Below are 26,035 nucleotides of genomic sequence, written 5' to 3' on the forward strand. Positions count from 1 at the left end.
CTGTCTGTCCCCATAGAGCCGGGTGACACTCAGCCTCTCCTCATAGGAGAGGTGCTCCAGTCCCTTAATCATCTTCGTGGCCCTTCACTGGATTCTCTCCAGTATGTCCATGTCTCTCTTGTACTGGGGAGCCTAGAACTGGACATGGTACTTCAGATGCAGCCTCACCAGTGCTGAATAAAGGGGAAGGATCACCTCCCTCAACTTTCTGGCAACAATATCCTAAGGCAGCCCAGGATACCATTAGCCTTCTTTGCCACAAGGGCACATTGCTGGCTCATGTTCAGCTTGGTGTCCACCAGGACACTACCACCCCCCCCCCCCACCCCAGTCCTTTTCTGCAAAGCTGCTTTCCAGCCAGTCAGCCCCCATCATGTACTGGTGCATGGGGTTGTTCCTCCCCAGGTGCAGGACTTTGCACTTCCCCTTGTTGAACTGCATGAGGTTCCTGTCAGCCCATTTCTCCAGCCTGTCGAGGTCCCTCTGAATGGCAGCACAACCATCTGGTGTATCAGCCACTCCTCCCAGTTTTGCATCATCTGTGAACTTGCTGAGGGTGCAGTCCTTCCCACTGTCCAGGGATGTTGGCAACTTGGTGCCAAAAATATATTTTGGGGTATCTATATAAGATTTTCCCCTCTATAATCAGGGAAGAGGGAGGAATAAGGAAAATCTCATCATTTCAATATTCAAAGTCAGACTTGGTAATTTACCTTTAACGACATAAAATAATTAAGTGTTCATGCATTAGTATGAAGAACTTATGTGTCTTAAGGAAATTCACAGCATTGTGGTATTCTGCACATCTTCTGCACATCTTCTGCTCTTCACTGCTCATCACCTCTAGGTTTGGATAAATTCTACTTATCTTTTTTTTTTTTGATTTAGTGAGTAAAATAAAATTCAAATTTTAGTTAAGCACATTAATTCAAAGCAGACAAATGTATCAGCTAAACATTGACAAACACTTCCACTGTTCCCCACTGCTGAACTACTGCTAACAGTGTGAGCTATAGCGTGTTCTGGAAATAAGAGGCTCCCTCACAGACTTGCATAAACCCCTGAGGAGGAATTTTTCTGCTTTTGGTGAAATACAATTTAAGCATTATGCTTTACCTCAGTCAAATTCCATCTTATCGACATTCATACTTACTTGGCAAAAAAAAAAGAAAAAAAATATTTGACTTAGCAAGCAAAATTATTTCATAGGGGGAAGTATTATACCAGCATATACGGCTCAACTTTAAAATACTAAGTCCTTTTTAATTAAAATACTGAAGAAAATGCTTCTTCACAGTGAAGTCACATCACTACATTTTGCTCATGAGAATAAAATTTACAGTCATGAGTTGCACATAAAGGATTTATTTTAAATGTTTTAAGGATAGAGTTACATCATAATTATAAAAATTACTTACAGAATTAAGTAACAGATTTAAAGTGTTCATACTTCTAAATGCAGAGAAATAAAATAAAAATAATGAAACCGAGCTCTAAAGATGAAGTCATTACCTAATTTAAAAATGTGAACACGAAGACCTTTGAACTATACACATACCAAGAACCATCCAAATTGCACTAATGATGTAAAATACAAAAAGCACAGCATTTTCAAGGAACCGGAAACTGCTTTTACCATAATTCTTTTTCCCTGAAGCAACTGTAATCTATTCTATCTGAAGATAAAGCCTCCATTTTTAAAGAATTCATTTAAAGAAGGCTTATACCTATTGCAATAAATAGGATTTTCCCCAAAGTATTTCAGTCTTTATGTAGTCCAACTTAGTTTAGGGTTTGGCACTCAAAAGAAAAAAAATGTAGTGTTTTATTTATCGATTGTGATTTTATTTATTCTTGAACAGAATACATGGTCCCTTCAAATGCTGTATGACACATACAACTGGAAAATTACCTTCCGTTGGCACTATGTTCGCCTCACCAGTGCATTTAATCCTACTAACAACCATTCAAACAGCACAATAAGCAAATTCACAAAAAACAGAACACAAAATAAAAACAGAACAAAACCCAAACCTAAACATTATAACATGCAACTTTAGTTTGTTACATTGAACGTTCTAAACTTCTAAGCATGCAAAAAAGGATGGTCTGCATTTAAGGTGTTTTTTTTTTCCTTTTAAAAAGTTTTACATGGCAGCCTGACATCATGCACACACACAATATACAACAATACTACAGCAGGTAAATGAGAGAGGCCAATAACTTTTATACAAAGATCCATGGCTTGTGCCATCACAAGCCCTATGATAAATTTGGAAAGTAATGTTGAACCCCTAGAACAAGGGACCAACATGTAGTTACTAAGGTAATGCAAGCACTGCATGCAGATCTGAAACATGAGCCTAAAACAAAGCCCAAAGCAGATGGCAGGGAGTGGAATTAGTCTCAAGTCTCAAAAAGGTGATTTAAGCTATTAAAAAAAAACCCCACAAAACCAACCCCCCCCCCCCAACCTTAAGAAAAAAGATGAAAAGAAAAAAACCCATGCAACAGACAACGGGGACATCTAAAAATAACCATAAAATTTGTCAGTGTATAGATTATATTCTAATTAGCAAAATATGTGGTGTATTAGAGTGGCTTGCATAAAACCCACAAATGCAAGCCTAATGCTAAAAATGTTCCAGTAGACCTAAACCTCAAATATTTCAAAACAAACCTTATATTCCTTAGATGTAAAGCCCAAAATTCATTGTACTAAGTTATTCATGTATTTTGTGTGTAATCAATACACTCATTCTTGTGCCACAAATATCAACTTGGGCTCATGGAGCCAGGCTCAGCTTTGAGATTTACATGCAGGACTCTTAAGAGTCAATAGAAAGCACATAACAGATCTGCAGGATGAAAGCACTGTGTTGCAAATCTGCTCACTTTGTTCAAAACACAATGAAAATTTACTGACTCAGGTACTTAGTGCTTAAAGACTGGATTGAGAAGCTGTGAACTGAAAGACAATAGCCTGCCTTTGGTTGCCCATGATGAAATACAGGACATAATGCAATATAGTAGCAAGGGACAAAGAATTAAGATACCATATTTATACAGTATTACCATTTAACAGCATAATGAGGCACAAGCCTTAAGGCTAAAATATTAAATCAGGCCAAAAAAAATGGACAGAAAGGGGCTTAAACCACTGAGTCTTTGATATTAAGAATACCCACAGTAGAGGTCAGACCTCTGATCTCTGATTAACAGTACTTCTCCTGCATCCTTCCACTAACAGCATAAGGTTGGATATCTATGTATTCCTTCTTTCCATCAATAGTGTTGACTGTATTCACATTCTTCACATACTGTATTTCTATGAAGCAGTGCTTTGAAGCTTGTAGAGCTCTGCTTTAACATGACAATTTTGTTGCTGTGCTGATCCTTGTTACAATTCTGATGCTTTTAAAAGTTTCTACACTTAAAAAACAACAAATACCCTAACCTTGATTTACAACTATCTTGCAAGATTAAAACTGTGAAAGGATTCTGCTGTTGTGGGCTGCTATTTACATCCACAATCTAATGCAGATGACTGAACCACTGAGACTGTCTATAGCTCCCATTAGATAGTACACCACTGGCATGCAGAACTCTAGTGTTCATAGAATGAAATTCATGTTAACGGCATACCTCAAAGCAAGGACACCACAAAAGGCAACAACAGGTTTAAACTGTAGATTTGTCTGGACACTCCTTATGTGGAAAAGCCAGAAAAATAATACATTGAGAAGATGCCTTCTTGAACCAAAATAGTTAAAAACAATAGCAAAAAACAAAACAAAAAGCAAAGGAATACAGCAGACTGAGCAGAAGGCAACAAATGCTTCTTCTCTAAAGGAGGTCTTCAGTGTAAAAGGACCCCCCACCCCCATAAGATTGCATTTACCATGTAAAAGATTAACTACTATTAGGTTTCTAAGTCCATACACAAACATCCAGGTTGCTAGGTTCTGATATTAAATGAGAGACTACTGATCGCCAATGCGTAGTCTAAAGTCTTCTTAAGTAGCATATATACTGTTAAACTTGTGGCACCAAGCACTTGGGTTCTGCTAAGAAATGTGTATAACAAAACAGAGTACAACATTTAGGATTAAAGGCAGCTTTGTTGTGTGTATTTTACTGGTTCCTACAACTTGTAAACACAGGCCCTTAACCTGCATTTTATAATTAACTGGTTATACAGATTAAATATATTTTTATAGTTTAAAGCCTTTTCACTGAAAGGTGCGCAAGTCAAACACTTGATATCCTATTGCCCTGTGACTAGTAAAAATGCACAAGTATTTCCATGTACTGCAAGTTCTTAAAAAGCTTAATTTGAAATAAAGTGTAGAAACACAGTAGATTGATGTTACTTGGGTTAGGCACTCCTTACTGCTGCACAAACTGTTTAAACCTTTCAGAAAAGTCACCTCTGTCCCAACCCAGAAAACAAGGACTGCCAGTAGCCAAGAAATTAAATTTAATGTTACAAAAGAAGGCATATCGAAAATAGCAAACTACACTTGCATGTGGCAGTTGAACAGGTGAGTGCAAGGTTGAAGAAAAAGTTAAAATCTATGAAAAAATCTAGATTACAATACTAGATTGACTTCACACAGCTTGAATTTGTAGCTGTTCTTTCCTTTTAACTCTCTCCCACCCAAATATATCAACTTCCTTCAAGAAAAGGAGTTCTCTTACACAAAATGTGTCACGTTCACATAAATTTGTATTATTCAGAACAAAACAGTTTTGCTGGCAGAGATTGTGGGTTCGCAGGGACATTTAAGCTTTCATTTAACTGAAAAACAGTCAAGTCTTTGTGTCTACAAATTTTACATTTAATAGTTCTACAAATTTGGCAGAAGTTCATGATGACGTCTAGGATGTCTTCACCAAATCGTAGACATAAATATGGAAATCATCATCAAACTTGATGAAATAGACAGATGGTTTGGCTTCAACTTGATGAATGACCATGCCAGTCCGTTTTGAGCCATCTTCTTTGGCATATTCCACTTGTTTGCCTACCAGGCTGTCCACAACTTCACCTGGTTCCCGTTCTGCAGGAGGTGAATCATCTGTAATATGAAAATACAATGTACTTTAGTAGACATTTATGGATTTTTTCCAATATACAAACCTGCAGAGCCTTCTTTAAAAGTTAAGAAACAATCACAAGTTTAAAATGCAGAGTATGTCTAAAACAAGTTGAGTTGTTCAGACAAGCACCTAACTATTGCCATGCTTCTAGAAATTAGTCACAGAATTATTTTTTTTTAGGTAATACGGTCTTCAATTTTATGAAGTAAAAAATAGCACTTCAATTGGTTAGAAAAGTAAATCTTTTGACATGAAGGTTTACACACCAATTAGAGAACATGTTTGTAGATAATTGAATTTAAGCCCCCAGCAGAACAAGGCACTGAGTCTCTAACAGAAAGGTAGGTGTGCTAGAACTCCCTCTCCCCACACGCTTTATCCAAAATGTCAGTGCAAACATGCCATTGCAACAAAACCACATCTTCCAAGCTAAGTGTAACCTCCTTAATCAATAATGCTGTTAAAAGGGGCTTTCGATTTCACACTAGAATGGATACTATTGAGAAGTCTAACTATATTATTTGCTTTTCTAGCAAAATCTACCCAGAAGTATCCTTAAGGACACAATTCACATTGCCTGTAAAAGATCAAGATTCAGGGAAGGTAGCTCATAGTTCAGTGTCTTAGAAACAGAGGTGAGTAGTAGATAGTCTCAGGAAAAAAAGAGCGCATTAAAAACTTAATTCTTAAATATGGAAAGCATAAGCCTTTTAGCTTATTTTTCTAAGATGGAAGAAAGCAAAGCAGAATTTAAAAAGGAACTTCAAGGTATTTGGAGGTGCCAACTTTGAAAGAGCTTGCTTTATTCGTTTCTTTAGAAATAGGAAGGTCACTTTTTCCATTAACATTTGTGGCTCGCTCTCTTCAAGCCACAGATATGTTGCTTTTTGTTAGGCTGGAAAAAATCTAAAAACATAGGATTTCTACAGAGGTTATGCAAATAAGTGCCACTTGTTTATTCAGCCATCAGACTATTTGTTATCAGCACTAGATCTGAAGGAAGACAGTCTCAGAAACTCAATGAATGAATTTTAAATAATATTTATGTAGTGCATTGCATAGCCAAACACTAGTTATCTAATTAATAATTTACTTTAAAGCCAAAATTGCCTCTCCGTCAGAGAAGTGCTTTTGAGGTGCAGGAGAGAAATGAGAGTACAATATTCTTGACAAACTTTTTTCTTCTTTTTTTGTACTAGCTATCCAAATCTCTTGAACAACACTGATTCTGTGAAAATCCTTCTATATTTATAGGAAAAATCCCAATAACTTTCACTTCAAGAAAGAAGAAAAAATATCCCTCCTAACCTATTGAAAAATTTTTCCTGTTTATGTGTTTAAACACGAGAGAAAATGAGTTTTCAAAATATTAGTGCTTCTTTCCTCCAAGAAACTATTCAAAAGCTTTCCAAACTGAAGATGCCTACCCAAACTAAATTAATCTGACTATTTCAGTTAGCCCCAAAACATTATTCTTATAAGAACTGCTTCAGAAATACAGCTCCTTGAGGTGGCTCTTGATTTGTGACACTTCTATAAGAAAATAACAGTGGACGGCTTCTAGTTTGTCAGTTTCTGTTAAAAAAATCTAAGTGTAATCTCTTCCACAATAGTATGTATATCTTTATCAGAATTAGGAATTATTACAGAAAAGGATTTTCCAGTATCTATTGCATATTTCACCACTGATTCAAGTAAAATATTTCAGAAGTTAATACAGATGTATTTTCTGTTGTACTGTAACCTTTGTTAGTTTTAATACTTAAAAAGATCCTTGTTTGTCAACTCTCTTTTCCATACATAAACAATAAGCCAAACAATAATACAAAGAGAGATGCCGCTTTCCAGAAGAAAAAAGTAACTGGCCTACTTACTGGAATCAGGCATAATGCGAAGGTCACCTTCTTTATAGTCATCTAAGAGTTGGTACATGTACAAGACAGGATCTTTCTCATAGGTAATATAAAACCATGTGTTCATAATAGGAGCTCGAGCCAAGACCATCCCCCTCCATTCATCTTTTGAGCCATCCTCTGTCTCAAACATATGTTCCACAGCTTTGCCAATCATTGTGTCTGCCAGGTGGGCATCGCTAATTCGAGATGAAGCTGAAATAGTAGCAGTTCATAAGTATGTCCATTCAAAAGTACAGAAATAAGTCTTTTAAAAAAATAATCTTTATCCAGATTAATGAATAAATTTGTTTGAAAGTTAGTCAATTCACATACAAAACAAATACTGTCCATTCCAGAGAGTTGAAGACCAAAGAACTGCAGAACTTGAAGAATTATTTTAACATGTTAACACTCTTATTGACTTTTTCTATCATTGTACACCCCCCCCCCCCCCCCAATTAATCAAACTATCATAATGCAAGGTAAAGGGAGACCAATATAGGCCACAGAAAAGAACACTGTCTGTATTTTAAATATTTGTATTGTGGGGGGGAGGAGAGGAATAGAGGTTAAATCACAGAGCAACTGTATGAAGTTATTAATGAAGGTGTTTGGTTTGGTTCCCCCTAACCCCATTCTAGAGACTGCTACTGATCTCTTTGCAGTCAGGAGAAACAATAACTTATTCCATTCAGAAATAAGTAATTACTAGGGTAAACTTTGAACTTTACAGTTTGGAAAAACCTGCAGTTTAACAATTCAGTGCTAATTATGAAAACCAGTAAAGCCTTGTTACTAGTCAAGTTATTTCACTTAGAAAATGCTTTTTTCCCTACATTTGTATTAATATCTAGGGAAAGCACATGGAAAAAAAAAACCCAACCAAACACATAATTACTGTCATACACAAGACAACATAGCCAGGACATTTCTCAGCTGGCTCAGAGTTTAAATTTTAATAGAAATATCAATGTTACATGTACATAAGCTTGTTAGGGATAAGACTCCAAACAAGAAAAAATACAGAATTTACTGCATACCATTTAAAGACAAAAGACAGCACTATGCTCTCTGGTATCATCAAATCTTTGTGAAATCAAGAAAAATTAAACAGAGCATTTAGATTGTCTGCCATGTGATGAAAAGTAATTTAATAAAATTTAAATGTTCTGACAACACATGTGCATATAGGAAAAAACCTCTTACCAACTCTGTCTGGAAGGACTTCAAGTGCTGAAACTCTTTCATCTTTGTGCAGTTCTAGTCCATACACACAATCAAATCCATCATACTTTATAAGATAGAGAGAGGGATTTACAGGAACTTGATCAAGAACTGTGCCCTTCCACTGTGTTACAGGTCCACTCCCTTCTTTCCAGCCATGCTGTATTCTGCAGCCTACAATGTTTCTTCGTGGCTGAGAAATAGGTTTGCTTGGTCCAACATTGTTTCTATGCTTTCTGTACACAGATACAAACATAATATTAAACAAGTACATACTCAAAATTCTACTCCGGACAAGAGCTGTATGCTTTAAGAAGGCAATATATTATTATATATTAATAAAGATGAATTAAAATTAGGATATAAAGCATATTACATTGTACTGGAAAAAGAAAAAAAAAAACACACTGAGAAGTAGTGGAACACTTTCAACATTTTGTATAAGGTTGCTTTCATAATAGCAGTTTCTAAAATTAGTTTGCTTAAGCCAAAAGAACTATTTTAGCCATTGCTACACTGAACATTAAAAGTAAAACTTGCTTGTTAAAACCCTAAATCAGGTCTCAAAGAGCAATGTTACATAACAGTATTATACTTTTGCTACTTTGTTGCTCTCTGCAGAACAGTAAACATAATTCCCTTACCCCAGGAGAAAGAAGTCAGTGGAAACATTAGTGGTGGTCGACTAAAATTCTTCAAAGCATTTGTTTTCCCTAACCTGTGTTGTCACCTGAAGGAAATTTCACTTCCCTCTGTACTTACTGGTATCTTTGACTTCAAGTATTTTTAAAGACACATGGTAGCGACAATATTCTTCTAACATTCCTTTTTAGTACAACACAAGAAAAATGATATGCAAAGATCACAGCAATAGAAGGGATACTCTTTAATGCAGATAATAGATTAAATATACTTTTTACCCTTCCTCATTTTTTTAATCCAACTTGCACAGAAAGATTCCTTCCAGTGAATATCAGTTGCTCTGATAAAGTCATGTAAGTTATTTGACAGTTTCAACCCACTAAAACAGTGTTACACAAGTTTTATTCTACTCAGTTAAAAAAACCCCAGTAACTGACAGTTGTGAATACAAGTGAAGAAACATATGAACATTACGACAGTACATTGGTAATAAATGTATATTATCTTTATTTTAGCATGCTACAATATGCATATTCATTCCTAAAATGATATTTGGAGGGTTGCCTGATTAAAATTCTCACTAATGTTAGCTAATTCCAAAATAAGTTTCTGGATTAGTTACCAGTTATAGTACACTTCATTTAAATGGCAATAAAATATACACATCACTAGCATGCTTAAAAACAACATCTAAAAAAAGAAAAATCAGTTGCAGAAAACAACATCCATCCTTAGATTAGTGACAGTGACCAAAGAGAAATGTCTCCAGGAACAATGAAAGCTCACAGAGCAGCTCATGTATGACAGAGATCCAAAAGACACAAATAGCAATATCAGTAAAGTCTCATAATTAGTCTTAAAATATAATACAAACAGTATATAAAATTAGTAATGCTGAAGATGTAATCATAACTCTATTAAAAACAAGATGTACAATTCCTTCAGCAGCTTGTCCCACCTTCAGACTTTCATTCTCCATGAAAATCTTAGCAGAGTTCCACAGTATCTTTTGTCAAATTTAACTTTTGTGATGACTTAACCTTATCAAGGAGGTCAGTCTGCATTCATAATCTGTGTTGTCAAAGTTAGGAGTATTATAGAAATGCTAACCTCTTCCAGTTAAGAGGCGCTCCCCTGCAAAGTTGGTGCTAATTTTCCACAGAAACTTGAACACATGTTCAAATACTAGTTCTTGCTCAAGTCTTACTTTTTTTTTTTTAATTATAATAGTCTCAGTAATATTTTATTATGAAGAAATGAGATGAGAGATCTGGTTCTTGGGCACAGTGAAAATGAGGGTTTTTTGCATGCAATTAATTTATTTAGTTTTAATGAATCTTAATTCCATTTTAAGGCATCCTCACAGAATAAAACCAACTGCTACTGAAGCTAAAAAGTTAAAGTTGAAAAAGGTAAAATAATACTGTTCATGTTTAACCACACAATCAATTTTACTTTCTGCCTATAAAACATAATCATAACATTTAAATTTGCACAATTAAGATAAAAGCTTCAGTCATTTTAAAAAATATGACTGAAAAAGATTACATAATTAAGTTCAAATTGGTAACTACCTTTTAAAACGCCTCGGAGAGAGCAAAAAGCATTATAACTGCAGTTAAAAATCAAGCAGCAGCTAGGTATACTTGCAGTTCAAGTTTTTCTTTGCTGAAGGCTGTACTACTGGACAGCCACTCATTCTCATTTGTAGTAGTTCATATAGCAAGAAATATGATTTTCAAACGAATAAATTGCCAAAGAAAAACTATTTTTGCTTGCATCTGAACATGTAATAAGAAAGAAAACATAGGTTTCTAACTGACTACAAATAACACAATCGTAGAATGGTCAGCCTTTAAAGATCATCTAGTTCCAACCCTTCTACCGTGGGCAGGGACATCTTTCATTAGATCAGGTTGCTCAAAGCCCCATCCAACCTGACCCTGACCACTTCCAACGATGGGACATCCACAACTTCTCTGGGCAACTTGTTCCAGTGTCTCACCACCCTCACAGTAAAGAATTTCTTCCTTATATCCAAAGAGGGTAAGTTTAGACTTACTAAGACTTACTAAGACTTACTTAGACTTACTAAGTTTAGACTTACCCTCTTTCAGTTTAAAACCATTGCCCTTTGTCCTGTCACTACAGGCCCTAGTAATATAGCTACCAGTATACTTTCATATAAGATAACAGCAACTTTCCCAAACCTCTTTTTATCTCAATAGTATGTTGTTTCTCTGATAAGCAGAATAACACATATGTACATAACCTTTTGAGATGCTATAATCAGAAAGCCCAAAATGTTTCCCTTCTGTTTTATTAGAATTATCTTTAAAATTCCACAAAGTTTTGTTCTTAAAGACTGGGATAACATTTAACATTTACAATTGGCCTCGGCCCATCGATCCAGCCTGTCCAGGTCCCTCTGTAGAGCCTTCCTACCCTCAAGCAGATCAACACTCCTGCCCAACTTGGTGTCATCTGCAAACTTACTCAGGGTGCACTCGATCCCCTCGTCCAGACCATTGATAAACATATTAAACAAAACTGGGCCCAATACCGAGCCCTGGGGAACACCACTTGTGACTGGCCGCCAACTGGATTTAACTCCGTTCACCACAACTCTCTGGGCTCGGCCATCCAGCCAGTTCTTTACCCAGCGAAGAGTACACCTGTCCAAGCCATGAGCAGTCAGGTTCTCCAGGAGAATGCTGTGGGAAACAGTGTTAAAGGCTTTACTAGAGTCCAGGTAGATAACATCTACACCCTTTCCCTCATCCACGAGGTGGGTCACCTTGTCATAGAAGGAGATCAGGTTAGTCAAGCAGGACCTGCCTTTCATAAACGCGTGCTGACTGGGCCTGATCACCTGGTTGTCCCGCACGTGCTGTGTGATGGCACTCAAAATGATCTGCTTAACACTTAATTCTGCTACTGTGTAGATAGTCCAATCCCCTAATGAAATATGCTAATCCTGGCCCTCAGAAGCAAGAAGAATTTATCACGCTGTTCAATTCTCTTCATACAACTTAAGAAAAATGTTATCCTAGCTTTTTTTTGGAGAATAGCGGAAGGAGAAGACTTTCCTCAGCAGTAAACAACATGATCCATACAACCCCAAATTAATTTTTAAAAATGGTTATGCAAAACATCATGCTTTAACTAAACTCTCAAGTATATTTGAGTTTTATCAGCATTTTCTTTTGCTAACATTTCTGGAAAAAAAGGTTACTAACTCATACAAAAAAGAAAGCAACAGTTTTCATAAAAATGTCTATATTATCAGTCTACAGCTTTTCCAATTATTCCTGAAATATTCTGTATGCTGAAGGCTTCAGAGACAGATGTTAAGTGCATTCCCCTCTCTGTAATATGTATAATGAAATAGCATCATAGATAAGTAGGCCTGGAAGAGTCCTCAAAACTATCATCTACTTTAAAAGGTTTTCTTGACAGAAGGTTAAGTTGATTATAGCTAAGCCACATTTTCCAAGTCTTGTGTTTTCTGTTTACTATCTTTCTGTACTTACCAATTATTTTTGAAGAAGTATGCAGCCCAAAACGCTTCTTTCAAATTTAGTAAGCATACCTATATTTTATCTTTCAAATCACTAATGGAATTTGAATGAAAACTATATCCAAGGACATGCCAAGTATGGTTTATCAGAACTCCCCAGGAGACTATGCAAGAAGTTCAGCTGTAGATTATTCTTGTAGGTAGAAGAAACTAACCTTCCTAATGAAAACTACCTCTCAGTGTGCACCTATAATTTGCTTGTTTCTTATACTATAGCTTCCATAAATAAGTTAAAATAAGCAACGTTTCTGATTTGAAGAAGGGTGGCTGACCAAAGAAACAAAGCAACTTCATTCCCTTTAGAACAACACAAGAGATGCATTGCTATTTAATTCATATATAGCACAAAATAACCAAATAAGTTTTCTTTCCAGCTAGTAATGCGACAAAATGAATCACAGCATCTTCCTATTTATTCAGCACCTACCATGCACCAAAACCAGTCAATACTGGTAGTTTTACTGGCATTTCCCAAATGTGCTAATTCCTTAAAAGTAAAAGCTTTACTGTTGTAATCATAGAATCATTTAGGTTGGAAAAGACCTTTAAAATCATCAAGTCCAACCTTAAACCTAACACTACCAGGACCACCACTAAACCATGTCCCTAAGCACCACATCTACACATCTTTTAAATACCTCCAGGGATGGTGACTCAACCACTTCCCTGGGAAGCCTGTTCCAATGCTTGACAACCCTTTCAGTGAAGAAATTTTTCCTAATATCCAGTCTAAACCTCCCCTGGCGCAACTTGAGGCCATTTCCTCTCATCCTATCACTTGTTAGCTGGGAGAAGAGACCGACACCCACGTTGTTACAACCTCCTTTCAGGTAGTTGTAGAGAGCGATAAGGTCTCCCCTCAGCCTCCTTTTCTCCAGACTAAACAACCCCAGTTCCCTCAGCCACTCCTCATCAGACTTGTGCTCTAGACCCTTCACCAGCTTCGTTGCCCTTCTCTGGACACACTCCAGCACCTCAATGTCTTTCTCGTAGTCAGGGGCCCAAAACTGAACACAGTATTCGAGGTGCGGCCTCACCAGTGCCGAGTACAAAGGGGCGATCACTTCCCTAGTCCTGCTGGCCACACTATTCCTGATACAAGCCAGGATGCTATTGGCCTTCTTGGCCACCTGGGCACACTGCTGGCTCATATTCTGTCGACCAACACCCCCAGGTCCTTTTCTGCCAGGCAGCTTTCCAGACACTCTTCCCCAAGCCTGTAGTGTTGCATGGGGTTGCTGTGGCCCAAGTGCAGGACCTTGCACTTAGCCTTGTTGAACCTCATACAATTGACCTTGGCCCATCGATCCAGCCTGTCCAGGTCCCTCTGTAGAGCCTTCCTACCCTCAAGCAGATCAACGCTCCTGCCCAACTTGGTGTCGTCTGCAAACTTACTGTGGGTGCACTCGATCCCCTCATCCAGATCATTGATAAAGATATTAAACAAGACTGACCCCAACACAGAGCCCTGGGGGACACCACTTGTGACCGGCCGCCAACTGGAGTAAACTCCATTCACCACCACTCTTTGGGCCCAGCCATTCAGCCAGTTCTTTACCCAACGAAGAGTACACCCGTCCAAGCCATGAGCAGCCAGGTTCTCCAGGAGAATGCTGTGGGAAATGGTGTCAAAGGCTTTACTAGAGTCCAGGTAGATAACATCTACACCCTTTCCCTCATCCACTAGGCGGGTCACCTGTTCACAGAAGGAGATCAGGTTGGTCAAGCAGGACCTGCCTTTCATAAACCCATGCTGACTGGGCCTGATCACATGGTTGTCCCGTACGTGCTGTGTGATCTGCTCCAAGGTGATCTGCTCCATAACCTTTCCCGGCACCGAGGTCAGACTGACAGGCCTGTAGTTCCCCAGATCCTCCTTCCGGCCCTTCTTGTAGATGGGCGTCACATTTGCTATCCTCCAGTCAACTGGGACCTCCCTGGTTAGCCAGGACTGCTGATAAAGGATTGAAAGTGATTTGGTGAGCACTTCTGCCAGCTCCCTCAGTACCCTTGGGTGGATCCCATCTGGCCCCATAGACTTCCGTGTGTCTAAGTGGTGTAGCAGGTCGCTAACCATTTCCCCTTGGATTATGGGGGCTTCGTTCTGCTCCCCATCCCTGTCTTCCAGCTCAGGGGGCTGGGTACCCCGAGAACAACTGGTCTTACTCTTAAAGACTGAGGCAAAGAAGGCATTAAGTACCTCAGCCTTTTCCTCAGCCTTTGTCACTATGTTTCCCCCCGCATCCAATAAAGGATGGAGATTCTCCTTAGCCCTCCTTCTGTTGTTAATGTATTTGAAGAAGTATTTTTTGTTGTCTTTTATGGCAGTAGCCAGATTGAGCTCTAGCTCAGCTTTGGCCCTTCTAATTTTCTCCCTGCACAACCTCGCTACACCTTTGTTGTCCTCTTGACTTGCCTGCCCCTTCTTCCAGAGGTCGTAGACTCTCCTCTTTTTCCTGAGTTCTAGCCAAAGCTCTCTGTTCAGCCAGGCCGGTCTTCTTCCCCGCCAGCTCGTCTTTCGGCACATAGGGACGGCCTGCTCTTGCGCCTTTAAGATTTCCTTCCTGAAGAATGTCCAGCCTTCCTGGACTCCTTTGCCCTTCAGGACTGCCTCCCCAGGGACTCTGTCAACCAGGCCCCTAAACAGGTCAAAGTCTGCCCTCCGGAAGTCCAAGGTAGCAGTTCTGCTAACCACCCTCCTTACCTCTCCAAGAATTGAAAAATCTATCATTTCATGATCGCTGTGCCCAAGACGGCCTCCAACCATCACATCACTCAAAAGTCCTTCTCTGTTCGCAAACAACAGGTCCAGCGGGGCGCCTTCCCTAGTTGGCTCACTCACCAGCTGTGTCAGGAAATTACCTTCCACACACTCCAGGAACCTCCTAGACTGTTTCCTCTCCGCTGTATTGTATTTCCAGCAGACACCTGGTAAGTTGAAGTCCCCCAGGAGAACAAGGGCTAGCGATCGTGAGGCTTCTCCCAGCTGCTTATTTAATAGTTCATCTGCCTCTTCATCCTGGTCAGGAGGTCTGTATCAGACTCTCACCATGATAGCTGCCTTGTTGGCATTTCCCTGATTCTTACCTGTAAACACTCAACCCTTTCATCACCATCATCAAGCTCTAGATAGTCAAAACACTCCCTAACATACAGGGCTGTCCCACTGCCTCTCCTTCCTTGCCTATCCCTTCGGAAGAGTTTATAGCCATCCATTGCAGCACTCCACTTGTGCGAGTCATCCCACCGTGTTTCCGTGACGGCAACTATGTCATAGTTTTCCAGCTGCACAATGGCTTCCAGCTCCTCCTGTTTGTTGCCCATGCTGCGTGCATTGGTGTAGATGCACTTCAGTTGGGCTATTGATCCTGCCACCTTTCTGGGGGGAGAAACCCTAATTCCTATGTAACTGTTCTCAGGTGCTTCCATGGTTTCTAACACATCAACAACCCTTGTGTCTTTGCTGCCACATAGATCTCCATCCCCTACGTCCACTGAGATGGCTAGGGTGCTGCACACATTAGTACAGGGACATTTCAAATGTGCTCCAGTGTACTCAGCACATCATGGAGCAGACCGAAGGACCTTGCTAGCACACCGTCCCTCAAACATTGGCGTGCCGCCCACAGGCTTATCTCTAGCGAGCCTGGTTTTATCCCCTTCCCCCTTCAAATCTAGTTTAAAGCTCTTTCAGTGAGCCCTGCTAACTCTTGTGCAAAGATCCTTTTCCCCCTTTAAGACAGGTGTACCCCATCTGTCACCAGCAGGCCTGGTGTCATGTAGACCAACCCATGATCAAAAACCCCCAAATTCTGCTGGTGACACCAGTCTCGGAGCCAGGTATTGATCAGCTGGGTCTTCCTGTTTCTTCCCTCATCATTCCCTGAAACTGGGAGGATAGAGGAGAACACTACTTGCGTTCCTGATCCCTTAACCAGTCGTCCCAAGGCCTTGAAGTCTCTTTTGATTGCCCTTGGACTTCTTGTTGCGACTTTGTCGCTGCCTATGTGAAAAAGCAATAATGGATAATAATCCAAGGGCCGTACCAGGGTAGGAAGTTTTCTCGCCACATCTTTAACCCGGGCCCCAGGGAGGCAGCAGACTTCCCTAAGAAGTAGGTCCAGTCGGCAAATTGGACCTTCTGTTCCCCTCAGGAGAGAGTCTCCTATGACAATAACTCATCTTTTTTTCTTTATGGAAGTGGTTTTGACACAGTACATAGGCCGACTTAACCTTGGCAACACCAACCTGGATGAACCATCATCCTCGTCATTGTTCAGTTCCACTTGCAGAGCCTCATACCTATTATGCAAGGGCACCTGGGAAGGTGGGGTAGTCACAGAGGAGACGCGCCTGCTGCGCCAGGCAGGAACTTGTCGCCATTGCCCCCTATCCCTTAAGTCACCACGTTCTGCTGGGTGGAGAGAGAATAGAGAATTCTCTGTATCATGTGTCCTGTCTGCCTGACAGGCCTGTCCCAGGGAAGGTAGGGTGCGGTTCCAGTAGTCTACCTCTCTCTCAGACTCCCTGATACTCCTCAACCTACTCACCTCCTCCCGGAGCTCTGTCACTAAGCTGAGGAGTTCCTCTACCTGGGCACACCTCCCACAGGCGTGCTCACTACTGCCATCCGGCAACTGGCATAAGAGTAGGGCACACCCTGCAGCCTGACACCTGGGTGGCAGCGTTTTCCCATTGGAGCTCTGTCTGGGAAGCTGCGTCAGTTGTGGTGGGTGCAGAGTTTAGAGTGGACATAGCCTTCTGCCGGGTGGATACCATTTCTCCCTGGTCCTGCTGGCAGAGCTACTTCCTGCACACCCTTCCACGCAAACTGCCATGCAAACTACCACGCAAACTGCCGCGCCACACCCTTGCTGACACGCCACGCCCTGTTTGCCCGCCCTGGTCACGGCGCTCCTGGTTGCTAGCGCTCCCTAGGGGCTTCTTTTATACGTGAGGAGTGGGGCTTGGCCGCTGTTGCTCCTGGCCCCACCCAGGTCTCGTCAGCCGCCATCCCGCGAGCTGCAGGCTCCTGGCGGCTCTCGCGATCCCCCTGAGGTTCGCCCGGTTCAGGAACCCCCCCTGTACACCGCGCTAGAGCGCTCCGCTGCGGATCGTGCCAGCACCGGAGCTGCTCGCCTCGGCGACTGAGTGCTAGTGTCGGTTACCACGTTTAAATCTCCCGCCGTTGCTCCTGGCCCCGCCCAGGTCTCGTCAGCCGCTCTTGTGCGAGCTGCGGGCTCCTGGCAGCTCTCACGGCTCCCCGAGGTTCCCCCGGTTCAGGAAACCCCCCTGTACACCATGGTTGAGAGCTCTGCTGCAGATTGTGCCGGCAATGGAGCTGCTCGCCTCGGCGACTGAGTATTTATCTTGAAGGCATTAAGCTGATAAGTAAAATCTTGTTACATTAAAAAGTTTTATTAGCAGAACCAGATCATGGAAATTTCAAAGAAATTTAGAAAACAGTACAAATGAAGCAGAGTAGCAATGGTCAGTACAATTTATATATTTCATGGTGCCATGTAGAAAAGTTATTAAAAATAGGGCCCAAATTAGAATTTTGATCTTACTATAGACTGTCACTAACAGGGGATCGTATGATCAGAGTATTGTTATAAACTATTTTTTCCTCAATATTCATACTATGAGGCACATTACTAGAGACAGAAGTTTTAAAGTACTTTCTGTATTCCTTCAAAAGCCATTATTCAGTTGTGAAATTAATTTTCTTAGGATTACAAGTGTATTGGGTATCCATGGCAAGGTTTTGGTAGCGGACACACATACATGCACACATATGACGACACCTGCAGGGGTGGCCTCAATGAGAAGTAGTCAGGGGCTGCCCTGTGCCAGACATAGCTGGTTCCAGTTGGCTTGGCAATGGCCTCACTTGCAGGCCAAAGTTGAGCCCATCAGCGAAATTAGTGGCATCTTTGTGAAAACATATTTAAGAAAGGGCAAAAAACCACATTGGACAGGCAGAGGAGGAGGAGGGGAAAAAAAAAGTGGGTAAAAAAAAAAAAGTGAGAAACAGCAGAGGGAACACCAAGTTCAGAAAATGAGGTATTCCATGGTGCTAGAGCAGATATCCACACTGCAGCCTGTGTAGGACCCATGCTGGAGCAGTTCGATATTTCCTGAAGGAACTGTGACCCATGGAGAACCCATGCCAGAGCAGAGTTTTCCTGACAGGACTGTCTTCCCTGGAAGAGCACATGCTGGAGCAGATTTTCCTGACAGGAACTGTGGTCTGTAGAGAACCCACAGCAGAGCAGGGGGAAAGTAAGTACAAGAGGGAAGGAGCAGCAGAGAGCAACCGTTATGTACGGACTGTAAACTCCCTTCCCCAATTTCCCCTGCACCACCCTGGGAGTGGTGGGTGGTAGAGGAGTCTGGAGTGAAGGAGTGAAGTTGAGCATGGGAAAGGGGGGAGGAAAGGTGTTTTAATGTTTGTCTTCCTGTTTCTTACCACCCAAATCTATTTTAATTGGCAATAAATTAATTTTCTCAAGTCAAGCCTGTTTTGCCTGTGACAGTAACTGGTAAAGCAATCTCCCTGTCTTTATCTTGACCCATAAGCTTTCTCATCCTATTTTCTCCCCCTGCCCCACTGAGGAAGGGGAGTGAGTGAGTGGGTGGGAGTTTGGCCCATAGCCAAGTATAACCCACCACAACAAGTTATTTTAAAGTGTGATCAGAAATTCACAAGGGATAAGTACAGTGGTCGTTAAACTGCAGATACAGCTTCCACCTCAAAGTCCTTGAACTGCCAACTATGAGAAACCTGGAGAGCATAAGGAAGATTTTATACTTACACTGTTTTGTGCACTCTTTACTTACGCACCAAGGGTGGAAAGGATGAGAGCCAAGAGACTACTGACTGATCTGACACAAATAGGGTCGGCTTCATATTCACAGAGATCATCACTACCCATTGACACTGACAGAGCACTCAGAAGAACCGCCCTTTTGCAGCTGACCTAAAACCATGGGACCCCCTTCCAAAAGGGTCAATGGTTAACTACCGTTTTAGTTAAGAAGAGTTCAGAAAACTAATCCACACAGCTCATTTTATCACTTCCTCAGTTACTGGACCATGCCCTGTTCCATCCTGTTGGCTCTTCCCTCCCCCATGAACTTCTGAACCTAGTTTAGAATCTCCCCTATGGCCTTCAAGTGCCAGTAGACTTGTTCCTCTTTTTCTTTAAATGAGGAATGTAAAAGTCATCATAACTAAATCAATGACAAAGTATGCATTACTAATTCATGGTCTGCTGTAACAGCTCATAGTAGTAGCAGCATACATTTTTAAATAGTGATTCATATCCCACTTGTTTACTATAAACATGTCTACAGCACTATTTACTGTTCATTTCAAAAACGTAAGCAATGAATATCAAATAAAAACAACTCTGCACTAGTCTCTGTCATTCTCAGAGAAGTCAGTGAGCAGCACACAAAGTCATCTTGGTTTGGTACAAAATAAAACCTTTACCAAACAATTCTTAAACAATTAAACTAGGCTAAATTAACATAAAACTCAGGTGCTTAAGTTAAATGCCTCAAAATCATGTGACAGGATCATGACTTAATATGCCCCATAAAAGCCTTTATGCTAAAAAATATATAACCTATTTAGGTATTTAAATAAGTGTATATCAACACAACAATAAAGACAAATCTAGCCACCCTCAAGTACAAAAGGCAACCCACCTCTGATAGTCTTCCCATCATACACTCCTTTCTCTGAGCGGTTGAAAAAGAACAAGAGAAATTAAATTTTAACTCTACCTGTCTCTAGACAAATAAATGTTTATCTTTGCCTTGTAAGGAGACAGACAAGACTGAATAGTGAAGAATTGGTGGAAAGAATTAGAGTAGTTTTACATCAGGTGTTGTGTCTGGGAAACAATTAATACTAATTCAAATGTTAATCACAGAAGATATTTCTGACAGACAAATTGCTTTGGATTGATGCATGTTGTATATCACTACTATAGGACTTCATACTCAAAATATAACTAGTAGCATTTTAATAAATTTCACCTTTCCCCAGCTTATTTTAGAGTTCACCCACCAGAGATGCAGCCAGATGCAACATCTAGCTGTTAGACACTAAGATCAATCATGTCTAAGCTATTACCCCTATCTTCTCACATTTACTCACAGCAGCATTTAGCTGCTACTATTTCAAAATGTAGTAGAGAGAATAATACACGCCATGAATGTAAGGATAAGCAAGTATCCTTCACACAAATAGCAGCTGCCTTATAGAAGTACTTCAGTATGTTCTTTATTTAAAAAAAAAGTGAAAAATCCTTTTCAAAAACTAAAGCTGTAATGAATCCTAGAGTACGCGTGCCCAATTTCTGGTTTGCAACCTCTTGTCTCTGAGTAAATTACAGAATTGTATTGACAGGATAATTTCTCTCAGAGTAACATTCAAAATGATGTTTAGAACTCTACCAATGGTGCATTCTTTCCCATTGTCTTCCCAAAAGAATTAAAGTCTGACTCTACACACATACACTGTCTGAATACTACTCCACATGATTTTCAAGAGCAAAATGACTGGAACAATACAGATACACTTCTGGAACGGTACTTCCAGTTATTGAGAACTACACTTTAGGAAAGATATTAGCAACTTACTTGTGGGAAGTTCTTTTCTTCATCATGCTCGCAGAGACTCCTGCATGACCTACAATATAAATGATGGAATTATTGAACAATAAAGTATGTTTATACACAATGTCAAAAACGTATCTTACAGAAAAGTTCTCTTTTTCAAGTAAAAAAATTTAAACACTTCACATTGTGATTGATCAGTGAGCTCCTACAATGGAAGGAGGCTCTGAGGAGACAGGCAAGGACTAAGTACTCATGAAGCTAAGTGAAGAAGTAGGGAGTGACTTATGACAACTGTTACAAAAAGCTGAACTTACCTCAACACAAAGCAGATGGGAGGTAGCCTTTGTTCTAGATAAATGGCTACAACAGCTGAGGGAATCAAATAGCTGTGTAACTGCCCTTGAGTTAATAATAATAATAATATATTCCTGAGTTAGTGAGGCCAGAATGGGTGGGTGTATACATGGCTCAGCCAAACTGAGTATAAAAACTCAGTATAGAGCCAAAACCGAGTATAAAGACTCAGTATAGCATATACAGTATAAAAATTGTACAACTAACAGAAAGAACTTTGAAGAGAGCAACAGGCTTGAACCCGGTTTCAACCCAAATATTCCTTCCCAACAACTGGGGATGCCCAGCATTGTGATGGAGACCAGTAATGAGAATCACATGTGTATTGTGATTTGACTGTATATTGCAACTACTATACTCTGCTAAATGTAACTTGTACTTGTACTGTGATTTAAGTAAATTGCTGTATCATCCTGCTAAATCAAACTCCCATGCAACATCAAATATCTACAAATATGTAAATTTGGCATTAAACATTAAACCCTCTACATATGGAATATCTAAAAGAATCCAGTCAGAGAGCGTTGGACACATGTACGTTATCAATAAAAAACCCCCTCATGTATCTGCAGAAACATGTTCAGAATTTCATCTATGGATGTTTAAATTTACACCTACAGAGAAATACTTAATTGAGGTTTCTCTACAGATCCAAACAAATTCTTTAACTTTAACATTATGTGCGTGTTCCAAGCATAGCTTTGGCATATGTATTTTGAAAATTAATTTTCATAATAGCAGTAGCATCACACAAGAGTTACGCACTGAAACTGCAATTAGCCTTAAAAGTTTTCATAAATATTTTAATATTTGGATTTTCAGATGGAGAAATAAAGAGGACGTATATCAAGTGACAGAAATGGCGGAATTAAAATAAGACTACGTACATTTTGTTTCCAACACTCAGGCTTGTACTGAATCCATGGAAAGATGCATCTCCAGTTTTAACAACAGCTGGAATTTTAAGTTTTTGAAAATGAGGCCCTCCATGCGAATAGCTACAGTAAAGATCCTATTTGCAATTTTTGACTATTAAAAGACCAAGTAAATAGAACTTCCCTTTGAACATGACTGACTTGACTGCAACCACTAAACAAGCATTCTCATCATATCATTAGCCACCCCTTAGTTATACAAGGAAAAAAGTTTAAAAACATACTTCTTAAAAAAAAGAAATCCATTCTCACAAAGTAAAAGAACATGAACACACAGATTTAATGTTTTCCATTACTGGTTGATGAGACAAAGTAAGATTTAACTAGCTGCTGAGAATGAGTGTTTGCCCTGTTGAGTAACTACTCACCTTAGGCACCTCTTATTTTTGATAGGACTCAAGCTCTACAGCCAGATGTCTTTTCTCTCAAATTCACTTACGTCCAAAATTTCTCGGCTATCCATACACAATCTCCATGCATGAAATGACATGTACCAAACTTACAAATATTTATAACAACACGGAACTAAGAGTTTAAGAGGAGACTACCCTTTTTTGCTGTCAGGTGAAAATGAGCTTGACAGTTCCTGACTGATTTCAAGAACTTGCTTGTTCACGTACCTAGCTCTAAACAAAAGCCAACTAAGCAAACTTAGTACTGCTCAGTTTCTTGTGTTGGTAGCTTAAGGTAGTGCACAGTTTAATACAAAGTTATGGCATTTAGATGAATAATGTGAATATAGCCTACTTACAAGAAGAGATGATAACAAGGTACATGAAGATCCTAGCACGAGAAAGACATGGACCTGTTGGAGTGGGTCCAGAGGAGGGCCACAAAAATGGTCAGAGGGCTGGAACACCTCTCCTATGAGGAAAGGCTGAGAGAGTTGGGGTTGTCCAGCCTAGAGAAGAGAAGGCTCCGGGAAGACCTCACTGTGGCCTTTCAATATATAAAGGGGGCTTATATGAAAGACGGTGACTTTTTACCAGGGCCTGTAGCGACAGGACAAAGAACAATGGTTTTAAACTGAAAGAGGGTAGATTTAGATTGGGTATAAGGAAGAAATTATTTACGATGAGGGTGGTAAGACACTGGAACAAGTTGCCCAGAGAAGCTGTGGATGTCCCATTACTGGAAGTGTTCAAGGTCAAGTTGGACAGGGCTTTGAGCAACCTGATCTAGTGAAAGATGTCCCTGCCCATGGCAGGGGGGTTGGTCTAGAAGATGTTCAACAGTCCCTTCCAACCCAAACTGTAACCAAATGTAACCAAAGTGATTAGTTTGTAATCTTTTGTAACTAAGGTAATAGAATCAATATAGAGATAGGAGCGGGATAGACAATACTTTAATGTTGTGCTTGTACATCTATGGCTATGGATATGCTGCCATGTCCAAAGACAATAAGGACGAGGAGCAGTACGGACATGCTGCTATGCTCCCAGTACAGCCCCAGCCCATCTTGACAATGAGTCGAAGAGTAGTTAACCAATTAGAATAGTTGGTTTGTGTTAGAATAGGAATAAGGGTGCCAATCATTGTTAGGGACCATGTGCCATGAAGAAGGGAAGCAAATTACATAAGGCAGGTGATATTGTGCATGCCCATAAGAAGGGGTCAACTAAAGGACACACCTGTACAACCACCAAGGACCACCAGAGACCCCCACGGAAGCCCCTCGGAGCTCAAGGACGCATGCGTAATGACCACACAAATATGATAATTAGTTCTGGGAAATAGAATGAATATGCATGATCATTCTGGGAAATTTGATGCATATGTATGTAATTCAAGAATATAAGCTTTGGTTGATGTAACCTGCGGTATGCACGCTAGGCAGAACGATCTCCCGTGCATCCGGCGCCGTAATAAAGAATGCCTGCTCTTTATTTAACTCTACATTGGTGTTAAGGAGTTTGATTCCCGATTTCAGTGACAAAACCATTCTACGATTTTGACAAAATCATCCTAGTACTGACTACAAGCCTATTAGCCATGATACACATTTGTATTTTGTATTGTCTGAATGCATTTATGTCTCAAGGAAATGCAAACTCCTTTAAAACACATCTCAGCTTAAACTGTGTAGCACTTCACATCCTCTGAAACTGTAACAGGAGTTCACCCAACAGTGAATATTTCTCTCCCCTATAGCAGCTATAAATAGGGAAATGGAACAACATGGAATCCTTATGTTTAACATCTTTTAGTTTTATCCTTTGTGGTGGTTTTGACTGGGATAGAGTTAATTTTTTCCACAGTAGCTTGTATGGGACTATATTTTGGATTTGTGTTGAAAACTGAAAGGGTTAAATCCCTGACAATCCCTGACTAAGACCTTACTGTGATACATAGACTTGCATTTTTTTAGTTTCACTTGCATCCTTGTTCTCTTTTGTTTTCTTCCCCTGCAAAGATAGTTTTAGTTACCTGCTGAGCAGAGTTGATGATAGGACATTTCCTGTAACTTCTTACCTGATAGGACTAAACAGGCCTTGAGCAAGCTCGTTAGGCTTCCTAATTAAATCACTGATAACAGGAACTCAGGACCATTGTGCCAAAGATAGGCACCAAAGAACTAGCTTAAATCGACCCCTTTGTAACATTCCGAGGCCAAAGGACTGATGAGCTAATTCAATGACTATATATGGACACAGGAAGCCCAAAGTTCAACTAGTGGACAACGTGAGGAAGACTATGGAAGACCACCGGGAAGGTGAAAAGACCCTAACCCTAATTTTACTGCGCATGCTTGGACTATGTAAATGAATTCCAGGAACTCATCACCATAAAACTGCCCTTTTCAGGAAATCTGATGAATATGTATGATTTTTCTGTATATGAACTGATGTGTTGTGCTGACCTGGCGGAGCACTTGTGGCAGAGCGATCCCCAGTGCTGCCCAGCGCTGCAATAAAGAATACCTGCTTAATAGTCATCCCGACTATTGAGTCCTGATTTCGGCTTTTCACGGCAACAAAACAGTGTTGATAATACAGGGATGTTTTAGCTATTGCTGAGCAGTGCTTACACAGAGTCAAGGCCTTTTCTGCTTCTCACACCACCCCACCAGCGAGTAGGCTGGGGGTGTGCAAGAAGTTGGGAGGGGACACAGCTGGGACAGCTGACCCCAACTGACCAAAGGGATAATCCATACCATATGATGTCATGCTCAGCATATAAAGCTGGGGGAAGAAGAAGGGGAGGACATTCGGAGTGATGGCGTTTGTCTTCCCAAGTAACCGTTACACGTGATGAAGCCCTGCTTTCCTGGAGATGGCTGAACACCTGCCTGCCAATGGGAAGTAGTGAAGGAATTCCTTGCTTTGCTTTGCTTGCATGTGCGGCTTTTGCTTTCCCTATTAAACTGTCTTTATCTCAGCCCACAAGTTTTCTCACTTTTACTCTTCTGATTCTCTCCCCCATCCCACTGGGTGGGGGAAGCAAGCAAGCAGCTGCATGGTGCTTAGTTGCCGGGTGGGGTTAAACCACGACATCCCTACAGAGTAAGGCCAAAACCAAAATTACCCAATGAATCTGCCTGCCTGAAACTATCTTTATTCAGGCAAATTAACTCAGCAATATAGCTTTTCCATTGTAAACGAAAAAAACACAAGAACTCTACAAAGTACTTGTATGGTCCAAGTTCAACAGCATCCAGATTTGAACTG

At 40.3% G+C, this 26,035-nt stretch overlaps 1 protein-coding gene across 7 annotated transcripts in view; it reads right to left on the bottom strand.

Annotated features, from left to right (window-relative positions):
* Positions 1-1,356: 1,356 nt before the first annotated feature.
* The window catches only part of LOC140650482 (spindlin-Z), a 104,118-nt gene continuing 79,439 nt past the window's right edge, over positions 1,357-26,035 (bottom strand). For all 7 annotated transcript variants that reach the window (XM_072858780.1, XM_072858774.1, XM_072858776.1 and 4 more), the window contains 4 exons: positions 21,100-21,148; positions 8,205-8,458; positions 6,978-7,211; positions 1,357-5,081 (listed from right to left, as the gene is read on the bottom strand). In XM_072858780.1, coding sequence (XP_072714881.1) covers positions 4,882-5,081; positions 6,978-7,211; positions 8,205-8,458; positions 21,100-21,125 — 714 coding nt within the window. In that variant the 5' untranslated portion in view covers positions 21,126-21,148 and the 3' untranslated portion in view covers positions 1,357-4,881. The remainder of the gene's footprint in view (positions 5,082-6,977; positions 7,212-8,204; positions 8,459-21,099; positions 21,149-26,035) is intronic.

The sequence above is a fragment of the Ciconia boyciana genome, chromosome 4, assembly GCF_034638445.1.
Source record: "Ciconia boyciana chromosome 4, ASM3463844v1, whole genome shotgun sequence".
NCBI classification, from domain to species: domain Eukaryota; kingdom Metazoa; phylum Chordata; class Aves; order Ciconiiformes; family Ciconiidae; genus Ciconia; species Ciconia boyciana.